At 55.1% G+C, this 18961-nt stretch overlaps 1 protein-coding gene across 1 annotated transcript; it reads right to left on the reverse strand.

The window, feature by feature from the left end:
- Positions 1-6181: 6181 nt before the first annotated feature.
- Positions 6182-11623, reverse strand: KCNS1 (potassium voltage-gated channel modifier subfamily S member 1; the record flags this gene model as incomplete). The annotated part of the gene is made up of 2 exons (XM_080627765.1): positions 10631-11623; positions 6182-6637 (listed from the first exon to the last, which is right to left on the reverse strand). Exons 1-2 carry the CDS (start codon positions 11594-11596, stop codon positions 6182-6184), a joined length of 1422 nt encoding a protein of 473 aa, XP_080483891.1. The 5' UTR covers positions 11597-11623.
- Positions 11624-18961: the final 7338 nt, after the last annotated feature.

Consider the following 18961-nt stretch of genomic DNA (forward strand, 5'->3'; position numbering starts at 1 on the left):
CTGAAAGCATCAGTGTGGTGACTCATATTTATGCATTGAAACACTCTGGTGTATTATTGCTTATGAGGACAGGTTTTAACATGACATGTCTCTGGTCAGCCTATGTATACAAAGTTCTGTAGGAGCACACAAGCAGTGAACACGTCAGATACACGTTTTTATGCAGGCAGCTCTTTAGCCTTAGAATGTTGCTCATTCTGCACCTCAAGAGGAATCCCAGCCTGGTTTGTGTTGGAAGGGACCTTAAAGCTCCTCCAGCTCCAACCCCTGCCACGGGCAGGGACCCCTTCCACTGTTGCAGCTTGCTCCAAGCCCCTGTGTCCAACCTGGCCTTGAACACTGCCAGGGATGGGGCAGCCACAGCTTCTCTGGGCACCCTGTGCCAGCGCCTCAGCACCCTCACAGGGAAGAGCTTCTGCCTAAGAGCTCATCTCAGTCTCCCCTCTGGCAGGTTCAAGCCATTCCCCTTGGCCTGTCCCTACAGGCCCTTGTCCAAAGCCCCTCTTCAGGTTTCTTGTAGCCCCTTCGGCACTGGAGCTGCTCTGAGGTCTTCCCTGAGCCTTCTCCAGGCTGCCCCAGCCCAGCTCTCTCAGCCTGGCTCCAGAGCAGAGCTGCTCCAGTCCTCAAATATGAAAGCTTTGCTTCAGTTCAGGGGCAGGCCCACGTGCTGCCGGCTCCATGGCACTTCAGCGGGACACACTGTGGACCATTTGGGAAGTTTCCCCACAGCTGGAAGCATCGTCAGCCCTTCCTGGAGCTGCAGACACACAGGAGGTTCATTTGCCCCAGGGAGTGCTCAGCAGATGGGCACAGTGAGCTCTGCTGCACCTATTTGCTGTCTCTGCTCTGTTACTTCACACTGCAGCAACTTTGCCGTGCCTGCAGTCAGGTTTGGGACTAGGTACATGTGAATTTATCCACCTCCCTTCACACCAGGTGAGGCTGGAGGCTCACACTCCGTACCCTGACTGATTGGCTCCACTTTCAGCTTTCTAGCTCAGAAAAAGATGAAGCTGACAGTGAGTGGGAGCTGCCTTCCATGGAGAGCTGCTGGGTTCTACGTGGTTTCCCTGAGCCGTTACTAAATCTGTCCTGGAGGCATGACTAACCGAAGCCGAGATCCAGGATTCATTCAGGAGTCAGCCTTGCTTTAGCAATCCCAGAAGAAACAAAATAGATGTGAGCTTTTAAATGTTAGAGGAAGGAGCGTGGAAATCAAAGGGAGGGAGGCTGCGGGCACCTCTAGTAACTGGGAAAGCCTGCAGAGATTGCATTTCTCAGCAACATCACAGCCTGCTGTGGAGCCCCAGCGTGAAGGAAGGGCTGCATTGCCAGCACTGCAGCCATACCAGGGGAGCGTTGCCTTGCACTCCCTTCACGCTGGAGTAGGACACCTGCTTGCACAAGTGTTAGTCCCATACAAGTAACAAACCCAACGCTGACAGGCAGCCATGAGCTGAGGCTGATGTTTAGCCAGCTTTCTCATCCCCAAGGGGGGAAAAGTCAACTTTCCACGGAGCCTAGAGCAGCAGCAGTTTTTCTCCTCCTCACATAATAATCATCAGTACTAAGGTCCAGGTATTGCTGTGCCAGTGTCCTTTATGCCCTTTATGCCCAGAGTATTTCCTACACCCTCCTTTTGTCCCATTTCCTCCTGTCCACAGGCCAAAAGAGTCTGAGCGTGTGCTTGAGATAAATGCTTTGAGTGTTGGCTGACAGCCCTGACTTGAGAGCAGACAATTTTTCATTGCATTTATCACCCTGGCAAAGCTCTGAAGAATCAAACCAGGGAGCACCCATCAGCTCTTTCCACACTGAAAGTGACTTAATTGCCTTTTAAATTTAAGAGGCAATACAGGGATTACAAGAAGTGCTGATTCAACGCGTACCTACTCAAGCGCTGATTTTTGACCTCCTGAACTGTGCTGAGATCAAGATCCTGTGAGCAGGAGACCTCCCAGAAATGCTGCCATTGAGGAGTCTTCTCTCCCTACAGATCCATCCCTTTAAAATCTCCCAGTTTTCCAATACCCAGCTGAGTGCACAGCCTATGCTCAGAATAGTCACAGATTGGAAAGCTGGCAAAGGAAAAGAACTTTTAAACCTAAGTAATGAAGTTTACTTTGTCTCTTCGAGCAGAGGTGTCTAATTCTCAGCTGCATGAAAGAGCTTAATAAGGTCACTCCTTATTGACCATTCCCGGGAGGCAAAATCCCCTCTTTCATCAATTGTGTTGTGATTGTGGAGAGCAGCTTCTGTAGAAATAACCTGATGGAAGCGGGTAATTGATTTACCCACTGTACCAACTGAAAATGCGGCTGCTCTCGGGAAAACTGCTTCGGAATTAGCAAAAGAACATGAATTTCCTACTTGCCTTAGAAATAGCAAGTCAGACCAGTCCTGGCAAGCCATTGCTGCGCAGAAGTGCCTTGCTAACGCGAACGTGGGCTGTGATCACCCACTCCTCTGCTGCTGGGCACCTTCCTGCACCCAGTTCTTCCCTGCTCTGCAGAACTCGAGCTCTGCTAGATCTGCCTGCAGAGCAGTGGGAGGATTTTCCCGGTGCGGTTACTCAGAGCCATTCAAATCCTGGTGTCTTCACCGAGAGCAGGAGCCTAAAAAAAGGAAAACATCTTTCGTGGCTTTCCCAAACCTGAGCTTGGAGCTCGCACACACCAGCCCCCTCCAAGGGCAGCCCAGGGGCTCACGGGATGTCCTTCGATGCCTTGCTTCGAACCCCCAAGTCAGGGGAGCTTTTGCCTTGGACAGATCAGCTGCCGGTGGGGGGTTGGGGTTTTTTTAATGGAAAAACTCTCAAAAGGAATAAAGATTAAACTCTGTTTTTAGCCCTCCCCTCCTATCACATCTAGCAGAGGAATGTGCTTGACACAGGAAGAGCAGCAGTAAGTCTTCCCCTGCAGACACACAGCCCAGAAACACCCTCCCATCTCAAGAGCATTGGAGAGGCTGCATCAGGAGCTAGCTCAACTTTCTCTGCTGCCTTCAGGATGAAGGAGGATAAAGCCAAAAGGGCACAAACTAAACCCCCTGAAACAGTGGAGAACCAGCTCCCAGAGAGCAGCCACCCCTTTGTTTTGGACACACTGGTGTGATATCTGCTCTCTGCAGAGAACTGGTGCTAGCCTTGCTCATCCTATGAGAGATGCTCAGCCTCTGCTCCAAGGGCTTAAAACCTCCTGCAGGTGCAAAGGCCTTTCTTCCTTAGGCAGCCTGGTGCTGTGCAGTGCTCTCCTTAGGGCTCTTCTAAACCTTCCAAGGGGCTAAGGAACTTCTCAGAGCTACAAGCAGCGTTGGCCAGAGGCAGCCTCTGATGCTGTAGCTTAATCAGTGAGAGCCCTCATCTGCTGGTGACTGCAGTCCCTATCGTGGGCAGTTTGCTGGCCAGACACTGGAAGCTGGGCTGAGCTTTGTCTTTGCAGCTGAGAGCCATTGGGAACACGCACACATCCTCCAGCCTTCTGCTGACAAAGGGGTGCCTGAACCGGTGTTTAACCAAGTTAAGCAAAGGACTCTTGCTACTTGAGCTGTAAGCTGTATTTCCTTTGAAAATGGAGCTTTTTCTCCTTTTAGCCCAAAGCATAACCCGTGAGCCTGGGCATAAAATGAGTTTCTTTATACAAGAGTGGCTACTAGGGGGAATAGCAACCACTGCTCCTCGGCTGCCAGCACTGGCTTAGCTCTCACCGACAGCTCAGCTCTGGTACCCCGGGGTGTTCCTGATCACAGTGTGTGGGTTTCTGCAGATTCTTGCTCTTCCTGGAGCCTGCCGCCTCCAACCAATTCCCTCGCATTCCCGGGATGTCCCATTCACTGGGCCTGCAAGGAGATGGGTTATCCAGAATTCTCCATCAGGGACAGCACCAGTGGTGCAGGCACAAGGACTATCACCCACCAGTGGGACAGGGACAAGGCAGGGGCTGTATGAGTGGGAGCTCTACTGTGCACCAAGAGGGTGCTGGCGATGGCTCACAGGGATGGATTATCCCATCTGTTTCCCAGGGCTGCTTGCACCAACCGTGCACCCAGCCCCACACCGCCACGAAACAAAACCAGCGTGCAAAGTGGGTCACTTATGTCTTTAATAAAATATACAGTATGTATCCCATGCATAGATAGAAAATTAATTTACATGCTCTTTATTATTTGCATAATGCTTTTTAATCAATACATGTAATTCAGTCTTCACATTTTAATACATTTTGCTACTGGAATACTTATGGAGAGAAGGGGAAACTCCTTCCTTTATTCAAGTAACAGTGCAGTGGGAGCTGGTTGGAGCGGATGATGCTGCTCACCAGTCCCAGCTTGCAGTAAGAAGGAGCGCAGAGCGGACCACAGACTGTCAGTACTGGAAGACTTGATGATGCCAGGAGGGTGAGCACCCCCCATCCCACACCACTGTTCCTTGGGGACCCCTCCCCGCATCCCACTGGGGTTCATGCTGGCACTGGTTTGTCTTTTCTTCCCTGTGATGGGCAGATGGCTACAGGCAGAGCCAGCACCGCAACCATGGCTGTGCCGAAAGCCAGCCAGGACAACCCATGGCAAACACCAGGATCCAGGCACCTGGGGCCACCCTGCAGCCATCCACCTATTTTTGGGATGAGGGGGTGACTGCAGGGTGCACATTTCTCCTGCTCAGGACTGGCACTGCAGTACAGGGTGTACTCCTCTGTGCACAAAGGAGCCACACAGTTCCTAACAGAGAACTGGGGGGTGAAGGGAAAACGCCATAGGGAATTAATGCTGTGCTGGGAGCAGCTCCGAATGTGCTCAGCCAGGTTGGGGATCTGGGCAGGAAGGGGGCCTGGTGCTCTGGGTGGATCTCCCTGCCCGCTGTGAGGTGCCCAGAGGCTGCAGTGAGGGGGAGCAGAGCAAGGACCCCTCTGCCCTGGCCTCTCACAGACATTGGGGTGCTCCCTCCCTGCAGAGGGAAGGTGAGAGCATCAGCACCCAGGGAGAGGTGATACCTGGGACAGTGTGATCCCCTGCTTAGGCACTCCTGCCCCTGCCTGGCCCCAAGGCAGGGAGGGACGAGGCAGCAGAATGAAGCCAGGCTGGAGGCTGTGGCGAGGGGGGCCAGGGAATGTGCTGAACCCGGCTGGCTTTGGTCACCTCGTCCACCCCGTCACGAGCTGCTGCAGGCCCTGGGCTCCCTGGCAGCTTTTCCCGCAGTGGAAATCACCAGCATACGGCAATGGCACAGGCAGCTTCTCTGTGCCCAGGAGCATCCCCCCGTGTCTGCTCCCTGAGAGCCCTTTGCAGGGACTCTGCCTCCTCCCTGCCCTGGGAGCTGGGTGCCAGCAGCCACACAGAGCAGCCCTGCGCTTGGGAGCCCCATGGAGCAAAGGGCTGGGGGGACTGAGCCCCACTGGGGGTAGCCCCTCGATTCCCACAGCTTCACCTCCTCTGGCTGCTCCTGCCTTGGAGGACAGGGTCCCTTTTGTTGGCCATCCCTGACTGGTGTCCCCCCTTCCTGGACGGTGCTCCTGGTGCAGCCTCAGCCCCACATCCCTGCGGGTCCCAGCGGTGGCAGCTCAGGAGACCGGTTAAACTCCAACTGCAGGGGAAGGAAGGCGAGGTCCAGCCGATCGCACTGCAGGGGCTGGGAACAGCGGGGCTCACCCTGAGCTGGGCACCACCTCTCCTCCCATACAGACTCATTTCCAGCCCTTTTCCCCATGGTTGCTGGGACAGCTGAGCTTTTCAAGGCTGTTTCCAGCTGAGGCAGGACTGGGGCTGAGCTGATGCCAAACTTGCACAGGACCTGCAAGGGCAGCCAGCGTGGTCGGGGGCTGCCTCACTCTCAAGCTCCTCCTGGAAAACACAAAACCTCAGGGCAGAGGAAGATTCCCCCTTCACACAGCCAGGGCAGAGCCTGATCAGGGTCACCTCTGTCTCTCGATTTCTCACTCCCTTTTTGGCAGGGGTCCATCCAGTGCCGCAGCCTCCGTCTGCATCCATCGCTGGGTGAAGGCTGAGACACATCCAGGCGGACCCAGCCACTGCATCCCAGGGGCTGGAAGCAGATGGGCATCTCCTCCAAGCCCTCCTTGGTCCTCTGCAGGGCAGGGGCGATGCCAGCCACCATGTGCTGGTGCAATAGCTGGATTGTGCTCACCGTGAGCAAGCAGGTCCCCGGTGCGGCGGCACAGTGGGGTCAGGGTGTGTGGTGGGAGCCGGGGGTCAGACCGCGGCGATCGGGGCTGCCTCTGCCCATGGAGCTCTCACTCAGAGCCTCCGAGTCTCGGTCGTGGCTGGAAATGCTTTCCGCATCCTCGGGGTCCTTCTTCCCGCTGTTCCTCACGGCCGCCTCCAGCGCCTTCTGCTTGCGGTAGAAGTGGGAAAACTTGTTGAAGATGATGGTGATGGGCAGCGCCACGACCAGGATGCCCCCGAGGATGCAGCCTGAGGCGGCCAGCTTGCCTGCCACGGTGACGGGCACCACATCACCATAGCCCACAGTGGTCATGCTGACCGTGCCCCACCACCAGCACGCTGGGATGGTGTCAAAGCCAACATCTTCCTCCTTCTCAGCGGTATAGGCCACACCAGAGAAGACAGAGACCCCCACGGCCAGGTAGAGCAGCAGGATGCCCACCTCCCGGTAGCTGTGCTGGAAGGCAAAGCAGAGCAGTGGTCAGCGATGATCGGGGGGGGGCCACCACCCCTGTATCAGCAAGGACACTGAGATGCTGCAGCGCAAATACAGCCCTGCACATCCCCAGTGCCCCTGTCCACCTCTGCCACGGGATGTCCCCTGGGGCTGGGCTAAGCAGGTCAGGGGACTCATGGGTGACCCACGTGAGTGGGGCAGTGCGGAAATCATCCTGGCACCCACAGCCACCCTTCTGCCCTCCACAGCAGTGCTGGGAGGGAAAGGTGACCTTGTGCTTCCCAGCCAGGGCCCCCAGGCAGAGGCTACTCCCCTGTCCCAGCACTCCCTCCAGCCTGATCTCAGCTAACAATGTTTAAACGCATTGTCCTGTTATCTTGGTGGGTTCCCAGAAACTACCTTATAGGCAGCCTCTAGGTGAAGCCAGGCCAGGCCAACCACACACCAGTGCCAAAGTCGCCATCAGCCTCACAGCATGGCTGGTCCACTCGCTTTTTGATGGTCACAAGCACATTTCCTGGACGTTTCTGCCCAACAACCTGTCAGCTTCATTTTCATCTTCTAGGGAAAGGAAAGCAGAGCTCTGATAGGGTTTATTTTCTCCCAGTCTCCTAAGAGGCAGGGAATGCTTTACTGGAGACCACACGATGACTAAACGGAACAGCATTTGAGCAAAGCAAACAGCAGAAGACGTGGGAAAAGAGCTTCCACGGTCAAGACGAGACATAAAAGAGGTGGATTCTCAGTAAGGAGCGAGAAGACTTCACTTTGACTGCTGGCAAAAGATGCTCAGCTATTGCCAGCTATACCGAAGGGAAATAATCTCCTCCTCCGCCATCGCCTGTGGCTGCAGATGCACTATAGCAGCTCCGAGGGAGCTCCTCGTGAAGGACAAACAGCTCAGAGCCGTCAAGTTTGTATCACTTGGCCATGAAAGCCTTGCTCCTGGCTGGAGCTTAACACACGTCTGTACATCCCAGCAGGGGAGCAGCAGAGCCAAATCACCTTACGCATTTTTAAAGGGTATCAGTTATGGCCCTGGGATGTGCTGGAGGGTGAAGGGGAAGTCAGGCACCCCAGTAGATCCCACTGCTTTAGTTTACAAGCATAGGAGTGGCTCCAGGAATCCCCCAGCTGATCCTCAGGCACCTATTTGCAGCCAATTATCCTTGAAATGTGTGATTTGCCCATTGACCCAGGGGAAGGCAGCTGGGGTTCAGGTGGAAATGCACTTTTAGCCATGGCTTGGGTGGGATGCCTTGGGAGATGCCATGCTGGGCAATAAAAGGCTGCAGCAAAACAGGCACCCTGGCAGCAGTCTCCTTGGGTTCCTGACTCAGCCTGAGGTTTGCTTGCCCTTGGGACAGTCAGGGGCTGTGCGTGGGCTCCTTCCTCTGCTGAATGGACATCTTTTCTCCAGTACAGCAGAAGACAAATGAAATGAAAGAGCATAGTCTGAGCCTGGCTGGAGACACCAGTGCGGGGACCAAGCACAGAGATGGCCCATGGTAGTGACAGCAGGACAGTGCATCTGCCATCTGGGGACGTGCAGCTTTGGATCTTCCAATCTATTTGTGTGTTCAGGCCCCTGAGGGGACAGAGAACAACTCCTGTAGATCCCTGCAGATGCCTAAATTACTCAGGGCCTAACATCTATTGACTGCCAGTGGGAGATGGGCACCAAGCCCACACTGGGGAAGCTGCAATAATGGTAATGGATGTCGTGCATGGAAGGGGAAAGAGAAGACGTGTAGGAAGCCTCTTCTCAAATTAAATAGACCCTGGATCAGGCCCCAGGCAATCTGAAGACCGTTCAGGGTTTATGGTGCACAAATGGCAGAAATCCCTCTGCTAGCACTTTCGTGGTAGGGGAACAATTACTCAGCTTGCTAGAGCCATCGCTCCCACTTCCTGGCTGTTAACAGCCTTTACTCCTCTGCAGCTGCTTTATGCTCTGGCAAGAGGAAGTAAATTATGATTAACAAGATGCTGTAATTTATGTGCCCACTAAATCACAACACCAAGCTGCTGCGTCAGATTTGTGTCTTCACTCATCCTCGCTTACAGCCGGCTCCGGAGTCCCCGGGAAGCGGCACTTTGGAGCACGTCACTCGGTGAATCAGCGGCTCGGCAGAGGTCGGAGCCGGGATGCTGCTGGCTCCCTGGATCTCGTCTGCTGCTTAATATCATGCAGATGAGCCCATCAGTCCCCGCTCTGCTGCAATGTGCTGTTCACGCTTAAGTGGAGCACAGGAAGGGTTCAGGGAGCCCTTCCCAAGTGTACAATTTGGTTTGAATTTTGCAAGCAGTGTTACACGGGTCTGTCGCTGATCGCTCCTTCAAGGTGAGGTGAGTGTTCAGAAGCGTGATGCAGGTAGGACTTCAGGCATCTTCATTTTGAACAATCCTCCCTGGGTGCTGTTTTCAGCAGGCTTTGAGGATGCCCTGTGAGCTTTGCGGGGTTTGGGCTGGGCTGGTCCTGCTTCACAGCAGAAGTTGGCAGAAGACCTTTCCTGCTTGCTGCCCATCCCCAGCCACACTCGAGGGTTGCTTTTCTCCATGGTTTACACTTGGGAATGGGTCCAACCCTGGCAGATGAGTCCTGCCCATACCAGGACATCCTGTGCTGGTCCTGCTGTTGCTGCAGCAGCAAGAAACAGGGTGTCCCCCTTCATCCCTGCCCTTCAAAAGCAGCAACACCCAGAGCTGCCAGACACTAAGTGGGAGGAGAGGGTCCCTTTGGTTGCATTTCAAGCTCTGTTATGAAGATTGCTTTCCTTGGCCATTTTTTTGGCACACTGTTTAAGGGGGTGGGGGGAACACTGAGGTATTTGCATGAGCAGTGCTTGAAAAATAAGAATTGTGGTTTGATTGTGGGGCTCAGAGGCAGTCCCACAAGGAGGTGCTTGCCCTGGTGACCATCCCCCTCTACCCAGCAGGAGCCCTGCATGTTCTGGGGCATTGGGAGCGTGTGTTACCCTGCATCTTGGCAGGCTCAAGAATGAGCTTTTGGATTTCTCTTGATGTGGTCACCAGGAATCAGACACAATTAAAGGCTGAGTTGAATTGGCCTCTGCATCAGGCTGGATTTTCTGTGTAAGCACAGGAGGTGGGGGGAAAGTTTCACCTTCCCCATATCTGAACACATGGGCCTCAGCATGAGGGGCTGGAGGAGAGCAGAGCACGACACAGGGCACCACGGCTGATCCATGCTGCACAGCTGGGCCACAGCACCAGGCTGATGAGGAATTCCTGACAGCTTCATGCTTTGACTCTTGTCAGCTGCTCTTGGTCTGCCCAAGGAGGCTGGGGGTGCTGCAGAGGGGGTCCAGTCATCCCAGGCCCTGCAACTAAACCCTTGTTCTTCTGTTGTTGCTTTGTGCCACCCATGGTTTAGCCATTTGCCAGTCCCAACCTCATCATATCCTAGAGCATCCAAGCATCAGCTCAGCTGGACCAGGATCTCTGTCTCCGAGATGGGCAGACACCAAGCAGCATGCCCTTAGAGGCTCCCCCTTTTCCCAGCCTGAGGACAGGAGCAGCTCTGAGCCACACACTGGTGCTGGCAGTACCCAGCTGCTCAGCAGGTCAGTCACAGCCCAGCGAGGCACCAACCCACATCTGGTGGGACATCACCATTCACCCATGCATGCCTGCCTGAGTCCATTCCAATACCATGCAACGAGGCTTGCATGCCATGGTGGGGACGGGAGGGTTGAGTCCTGGAAGCACCGGTTCTGCATGAGCCAAAGTCTGAAAACAATGGATGAACTGCTTTTTGCACTGAGACTGTGTACAAAGAGGACTCACGCAGTGCTCCTCACACTGGCTTGCTTTAGCAGGCACACAGCAGCCCAGCCCATTGACCCAGGACACCCCCCAGAGGTGGCAGCTTATTGGGAATGGGTCTGTCCACATCCCCAGGCCATACCAGAAGTCTCCTCCTTGCCCAGTGACTAAAGGAGTAGATAAGGAGATAAAAAGCCCGTTTACCTTCAAGGTGGCCCCCAGCGACCTCAGCCCCGTGGAATGCCGAGCCAGCTTCAGCACCCGGAATATCCTCATGAGCCGAAAGACCTGCACGACCTTGCCCAGGTTGCCCAGCTCCGAGTCACTGCCCACGGTCAAGTCCACCAAGAGGGTGAAGTAGAAGGGCAGCACCGAGACAATGTCAATCAGGTTCAGCGGGTGCTTGAAGAACTTCCTGGGGCTGGGGGAGAGCAGGAGGCGGGAAGACACTTCGAAGGTGAACCAGGAGATGCAGAAATACTCCAGCTTGTGCAGGATGGGTTCATCGAGCACATTGCCGTTCTCATCCGCCTCCTGGTACTCGGGCATGCTGTGAATGCACATGGTGGCGATGGAAACCAGCACCACGCTGATGGACACGAAGCTGAAGAGTTTGCTGGGGATGGAGTAGCCGGGGTTCTCCATGGTGAGCCAGAGGCGTTTGCGCATGTTGCCGCAGCGCAGCGTGCTGTAGTGCAGCAGGTCGTGGTTGATGTCAGAGATCTCATCGGGGGACGTGTCCACGCTGCTGACCTCGCTCTCCTCATCCCAGTTGTGGTGCCGGCTCTCCAGCTTGCGCTCGTGGTAGCGGTAGCTGCAGCAGGAGTCCAGGAAGAACTCATTGATGCCCCAGTACTCGATCTCCTGGCAGAAGGAGAAGACGCACAGCTCCTCCATGACGTGCAGCTTCCCCGTCTGGTAGAAGTGGAGCACGTAGAGGAAGAAGCCAGGGTTTCGATCAAAGTAGAACTCCCTGGCGCTCACGTCGTAGTCATCGCAGAGCTGCAGGATGGACTCCTCCGAGTCGCAGGAGAGCAGCCGGCCCAGGCGGGTGTTGGGGAACTTGGAGAGGGCGCTGGAGCTGAGCCGCCTTCTCAGGCCCCCCACGTTGATGTTGATAACGTCCTCCTCAAAACTGGGACCCCAGTAAGTTAAGGTCTTGTTGACCATGATCAGCAGAGCGGGAGCCGGTTCCACCTGCGGGTGAGACACAGCGGGGCTGGAGGGGACGCAGGGCTCCCCCCAACCCGGGTGCTGTCAGGCGGAGGGCAGAAGCACTCTGGGGAGTGAGGAGGGGTGTTTGAATGTTGAAAGGTGAGGACCAGGGAGAGGGGAGGGGAGAGAAACAGCTTTGGGCAGTGGATCTTCAGGGTGTATGGAGGGCAAGAGGAGAAAAAGCCAATGATTTTTCCAGGTGAAACTTTTCCTTAATTTTTACCTCTTAAAGTTTCTCCCTTCACAGATTGCTAATGGAAAGCAGCTTACTGCACCCCCAGCACCTCATCATGGGGCTTTCCGTGTTCAAACAGGTAATTAGTCACTAAGAGGATTTATCCCCCAGAGAGCCTCCCCCATGGAAAAATATCATCATCATCAACTCCCAACCGCAGTGATTCTGTCAAAGAGCTTTGTACCCCGACTCCTACATTGCTAATTAGACCTGGTCAAAAAATTCTTAGATGGTGCAATCTTCCCAGCAGCAAAGGCAGTTTTGCTAAAATCAAAGTGTTTTCACAGAAGGTGTCACTTTTAGAGGGGATTTCAGTGAAAGAAGTGTCAAAACAATTCATCTGCCTGCTTTGTTTCCTCTTGTGTGTTCTGTCATGTAAAATATTAAGATTGTTTTAATAAGGTTGAAACATAACAAAAACATGGTTCAGAATCCTTGATGACTGAATTAAAGAATGGGTATATTGGTAGGGAAATAAACACCCAAGTTTTGCTTTCTGTTGTGTTTCAGGATTTTCAAAGTTTCAGGGGGCCGGGCTTTTCCCTGCAGCAGAAATTCCCTTTTTTAATGAGAAGCAGTTGAAGCATCTAACAAAGAGAAGCGTTCCCACACCTCCATATGCATTTATACCTCTCAACCAGAAGCTCAGAATAAAAAGGCAAATAAAAAGGTTTGCATCCATTTGAAATCAGACTTCTCCACCTACCTTATTTGTCAGAATGCCTGGGGAAACACAGAGCAGCCCCGTACCCCCACGGTCCCTCTGCTCCTGGCACCAGCGGACTGGGTGTCCTCTGGAAGGACACTGCATTGGCTCTCTTGGTTGAGGAATTACACTTTTTACCCACACACCGATTAATTGGGAAGAACCCTGCTATTAGGCACGACTTGCTCCTGAGCTCTGCACTTCAGGGTCACCGCTGGTATCAACAGGACTTTTGCAGTCAATGATGTTTTATGCTGCAGTGGGCACTGAGGCATTTGTGACCTCCAGACTGGCCTGTCTCTTGTCTCAAAGGCTTCCTTTCCTGGGTTTAATCAGCCAGCATCTTATTAGGAAAATCCCTCACCTTCTCTGTCTTGTGTCACCCACTGAAGTCTTAAACTTTTAGGTGCTGCAGGGATGGAGGCAGCAGGAGCCAAGGGAAGGGCTGTAGCAGTCCCTATGGTGATGCTGAGGTGCCACCAGACCCTACATGGGACAGGCTGCTCAGACAGCAGACACCAGGGCTGAACACCAGGTAAGTGATATGAGGTGGGTCCCCCTCACCCCCGTTCCCCTGCAGACCCCATTGCACCCCAGCCTGGCATTGCTCACTGGGCATCTCATTGGGTTTTGGGGGCAGGAAAAGGGCTCTGCATGTTTTCCAGTGTCTGAGAGACACAGCATAAAAGGTTGTCCGACTGGGAAGGACCTGGGGTACCCTTGCACATCTAAATCTGGAGGTCAGAGCAGAGCTGGAGATGGGCAGGTAATGGAGTAATGGTTAGAAATAAACCCGAGAGGCACATTTTTAAGCTGAGCAGGGCTGTGGGTGCAGCAAATGCCAAATTTGTGTGAAATAGCCTGGCAAAGGCATCTGCTAACTCCACTGCATCTCCCAGCCAGGGCTCCTTAAAGATACAGGCTTTGCATCACAAAGCCAGCGCTTCCCACTACACCCTGTCTGAAGGAGGCAACTGGATTGTGGTAAGCCTCGAAGCTTAATGGACTCACTTGTCTTGCCTTTCAAAGGAGAGGGGGAAAAAAAGAGAAGGATCAACTTTTTTAATGGTTAAGACAAAAGCAAGGGAGAAAAAGGGGTGTAAACACTCCTTTTCAGGGACAAATTGGAATTCCTGTGACATAAGCTTTTCCAGGGAAGACATCACACAGCCCATCTGTGGGGTGGGGATGACTAATCCAGGTTCCTTCCAGAAAGATGCTCATGCATTCAGGCTACAAACACACACACAGGGGCCGTGCAGATGGGTCTGTGGGATCCTGCTCATCCCACACCCATCCTCAGCCTCTCTTGCACCCTCCCTGTAGAGCAGCCGCTCTGGGAAGCCAGGCCAAATGTCATTGTAATCAAAGGCAAGGTGGTCTTGGGGCTGGGCTGAGGCATGGGGTAGCCCAAGTGGCTACCAGGGGCTGCACTGGGATGGCAGGACAAGGCCAAAGGGACGCTGCAGCTCAGCAGAACCATCCGCAGCGCATGGCTGTGCTGTGCCACGGTGGCTCCGGATGAGATGTGCCAAACCCCAAGAGCCAGGAGGGAGGTGCCTCACAGCTCAAAAGAAAGCCAGCAGGTATCAGGCCTCTGTGAGCCTTTGTACCCAGGGAAATCCCTCCTTCCCCCCCTGCATCCCACGCAGGAAGCAGCACAAGGAGAAGGGTCACGAACTGAGATGCTCCTTTCTGATGTTCGCTTCTGAATAGAGCAAATAATTTCTGCCCACATACAGCTTTCATGTGGGAATCTAAAGCAGCAATTAATAGTTTTATAACTCTTTTGTCTACTTGTTTCATGACCAGCTAAGCTCAACTTTAGAACAAAACTGGGGCTTGAATTCAGACCTGGCATGATCTCCCCTGTGGATCGTCACAGCATGCACCCACCTTGCATTTGCAGCGGTATCTGCTGGGAAACAGAAGCTTACTTTGGGAAGGCTGGGTGGTTGTTTTACTTTAAAGCGCAATGGACAGAGAATACAAATGTGTCTGTCTGCAGTGATGGGAATTGGCAAAATTTCCCTTTAGTCAACCCCAAATTTCTATGGATGATTGGAAAAGAGAACAGAAGAGACCCAGTCTCTTTCTGGTCAATTTTGAAATATATTGTAAGCTATTCTAAAGAGACAACCATCAGAATTAGACAAGCCCAGTGTGAGCTGGGTGTTGGGTGTTCAAATGGATCTGCACCTCGTGGAGGAAGAGATCTCTGATGTATGCATTTATGACAGTGAAAATATAACAACAGATCAAGCATTTCTGTAAGAAATGCGAGAAGAGTTTCCCTTGACAACATAATTTTTCTTAAAGGCTTTCAAGTGGAAGTTAGGAATATTTATTCTAGCTGGCAGAGGGGAACCAAGGCAGTGGGAAGGAAGGTGCTAATAGACATTCAAGTGAGGATGCAGCAAGTGCAGGGAGTATTGCACACTGGGGCTTTTCCAACCAGGTACAATGGATTTAGATTAACGGTCCAAAAAAGAAGCCCTGTACTTCCCGCTCAGCGAGACTTCCCAGCAGGGATTCTTGCGGTTTGTCTCAAAGGAGCCATTAGAAATGCCTAGAGGAGGAGAAAACCCTTATCCTTTGTCTGTAGTCCCATCCTAAATGATCTTGTCACCCCGGGCGACACCTGCATGGCCTGGGGGTGCAGGTGTTGTGGCTGCAAACCACTGCAGAAGTCCTGCATGGGATGACCATGGGGGTGGGATAGGTTTGGGGGTCCCCCACTGGGTACCCGATGGGGGGAGTGGGCTGGCTGACCTCCCAGCTCCTGCAGGATGGTGTCCTCAGCAGCTGTGCGCTGGGTCAGGACTGGAGAGAAGCCTGCTTTCTGCTTATCCAGAAGTGCCCCTGCAGAGCCTGGCACTGTACCCATCGGCCTGAAGATGCTCAGGACCAAGCCCTTGCTTTGGAGGTGAGCAGCAATCCAAGAGGGCAGGAAGGAGCATGGAAGGGGGATTCCCATTGCTGGCTGTTCCCTGCAACAGAGCATAAGCTGCTGCTGTACACTGAAAAGCTACCACTGAGGGCTGTACCCTGGGGGCTGGGGATGCAGCTGGCAGGGGGACTGCTCGCTTCAGGGTGCAGGAGGGGGTCATTACCAATAGCTCGGCTTTCTCCTGCGAGCGGGCAGCCCAGGACTTGCTGCGGGTGATGCTTTGTCCTGAGCCAGCCTCTGCTCCCAGATCTCTCTTAGCGGGTGCACAGCTTCCCGGGGGTACCCCCGCACTCTGCCCTGTTCCCTGGAGAGGACGAGGGATGACCCCTGTGATGAGGAGGCTCCAGGGAGAAGGACTCTTTAACCCCCGCCTGCAGAGGAGTGTACCTGCACAGAGGAGTATCCCTATGCTCCGCGTCCCAGCAGCATCCCGGCATGTGGGCGCAGCACGGCGGCTCCCTGATCATTTCGGGATATCGGTGCCTCGCTTCCCCGCTCATCCCCGTGTAGCTTCCCCCATCCCTGCTCACTCCGGCATGCCGCTGATCTCTTTGCCCTCTCATCCCGGGATGCCGGTGCACCGGGTGCCTGCCGCGCCCCAGGGTGCTGATCCCTGCAGTGCCCGGGGATGCTGGTACCCCGCGTTCCCGGGATGTCGGTGCCTCGCTCCGCGCTGTTGCCTGGGTTGCGGATCTCACGGTCCCTGCCGCGCCCCGGGATGCCGGCACCCGGGTCCCCGCGATGCCGGTGGCTACAGCACCCCGGGATGCCGGTTCCCCCTTCTCCACCCTCCCTGGTGCCTGTGCCCAGGTCCCCGCGATACCGGAGCCGGGCCCCGCGCCGCCGCTCACCTGCCTCGGCGCCGCTCCCGCCGCAGCGTGCGCGCCCGGCGCAGAGCCGCGGAGCCGCGGGCTGAAGCTACGCGGGGCCGAAGGGGGGGTCCCCCTGCTCCCGCCCGCCCCGCCGCCCCTCCCGGGGGTGCCGCCCTCCGGCCCGCCCGCCCGGAGCCGCGGGGAGGCGAAGCCGGTCCCATTCCCGGTCCCTCAGCAGCAAGCGGGGGCCGGAGCAGCGCGGTCCTCCCGGGGTAACCCCCGAGCTCTGTGCAGGGATGCCCCCGGGGCAAACCGGGGCCAGGAGTGGGTACAGCCGCCACGATCGATGGCCTTACCTGCTGGAAGTGCCCTTCGCAGCCCGTGGGACGGCGGATGGGAGCCGCAGTGGACTACAGCACTCACAAGTACCTTGCAAAGCTGCTCAAGGGGCAAGTGGGGCCCCGGGGGGCTGAGCAGTGTGGTGGGCAGCGAGCAGAACCTGACCTGGGTGTCAGGCTGAGCAGGGCCCCAGTACTGGTGACAGCTCGCATGTGGACAATGCACCTCTGCCCTTGCAGTTGCCCTCCATGCGATCCAGCTCCATCTTCCTCCTTGGGATGGGGGGTACGTAGGGCACCGGGACAGCCACCCGGGGAAGAGCCGCCCTGGCTTGTTGAGCTCGCCGCTGGCTCTTGGAAGGCTCGTCAGGAGGTGGGTGAAGGCTGCAAGTCCTGGGCATGGCACACGCTGGGTTTCAGGTCACGGAGCTGCTGTCACCACCTGGAGCCATCCCCACACAGCCTGGCGATCGGTGCAAGCACACCAGCTCCCCCAGAAGTCAGCTGCTGGAGCAGAAGGACGTGGAAGAGAGGATGTGAGACCTTCCCGAGGTGATGGCTGGGGCTGCCTGTCCTCGCAGCGATGGTTCATTGCAGCCGTGTCAGGCAGGCAGCTCAAAGGGGGTGAGACTTCACGCCACCCTCCTCATTGGGTCCATCGGCTTGCTGATTCCAGCCCGAGGGGCTGGATGGAGCCTGTGGGCTCTCACCCTTCTCCAGGCTTGCCCGAGGCCGGCTGGGAGCTCTTTTTGGTGGCCAGCACCTTTCCCCTGCCCGCACACCCGCCCCCCTCGGCCGCGTGTGCTGTCAGCCCCGTCCCTGTGCCAGGCAGCGCTCTCCGCTGCAGGGCCATCAGCGTGTTTCCATGTGTGTGATGTGTCAGACTGTGTGTGCCGTGTGCTTGTTTACATGGGAAGGAGGCAGCGGAGGGAGGGGGAAGGGATGACTTTGAGGGAGGCCTCAGAAAAGAAAGAAAAAAAAAACAAAGTGAGGAGGAAAAATAAAACAACCCTGGGGGAAATTCCTCTGTTCTGTGATAGGAAGCAAAAAGCATTTATTTTTATGGCAATTAGGGATGGCTGAGCGTCCCTGGAAGCTGCAAGATAAACATGCCCTGCTTTGTCTGCTCCAGGCACTTGCCAGCCCAGCTCTCAGCGGGTGCTGAGGCCCAGCGGGGTGCAGCCCATGGGGAGGAAGGAAGCCTGGTTCCCACATGAGCTTTTCTCTGCCTGTCACTGACATAAGGGGATCAGGGTGAATTTCCTTTTCCTTTCTGAAAACATTTCTCATCCATTCGTTTTTCAGAGAAGGAGCAGTGCCTCGCACTGCAAGGGCCCCCACTCTGTCCAACACTTTGTTTCTGCACCAGAACCTCCTTTCGGCACAGCCACAGGGTAGACCTGAGCCCTGTCCCCCCAAAACCAGCTCTCCCAGCACTGGGAGGTTTGCTGACTGTCCCCTAGGCTGTGAGAAAGAGCTGAAGCCTGAGCAGGAAGCAAGGCAGGGCTCTGCCTGTAATGCCCCCAGGATGGAGGGCTCACCTCAGGAAGGGAGACACCTCTATGTCCCCTGCTGCAGCTCAAAGCCTTGGCTGCAGGAGAGCTAAGTTCACCTTCCAGGCTACTGAGGCCCCGCATAGGCTTGTGCTGGCATCGCAGCATCCCTCGGGGGGGACTTGGCTGTAGCATCAGTGGCACCTGAGGTGAATTTTCCCTTTGCTGCTCAAACTCAGGAGCGAAAGGCCTGACTCTCCCATCAGCCAACCAGAGCTTGTTGGCCTGACGCTGACACTGGCAAACTGTGGCAGGAAGGGGAGATTCCCATTTTAAGGCTCTTTCACAGCAAACTGAGGTGCAAGGGCCCTTACACAGCGGGGTTTGCAGCCACGCTGGCAAAGCGCAGCTCCCCATGGCACGGGCCAGCCCTGCGCCTCCACCACCACTCCTCAACCAACTGACAGTGATGTGGAGACAGGAACAGGCAGAAAATCAGGTCAGCTGGAAACGCTTCGCCATCTCTTCCTTTCATGTCTGTCCCCATCTTCCTCTCCTGGGGAAGGCAGGTCTCCTGTCGCCAAAGCCTGGAGGGATTTTGTCCATGACCACACAGCAAATCCTCAACACATGGATGGGGGGAGAAGCCTCTCACCATGGTCTCTTCTGCAGTCTGGAAGCAAATCGCTGAGGCAGGGTGAGTCTGAAGCCAGCAGCCATTTCAGTACTGCAGTGAGTCATCCCGAAAGGCTCAGCTTGTGGCAGCTCCCTTCCTTTCTTCTTTCT

The sequence above is a fragment of the Psittacula echo genome, assembly GCF_963264785.1.
Source record: "Psittacula echo genome assembly, chromosome: 12".
Lineage (NCBI taxonomy): Eukaryota > Metazoa > Chordata > Aves > Psittaciformes > Psittacidae > Psittacula > Psittacula echo.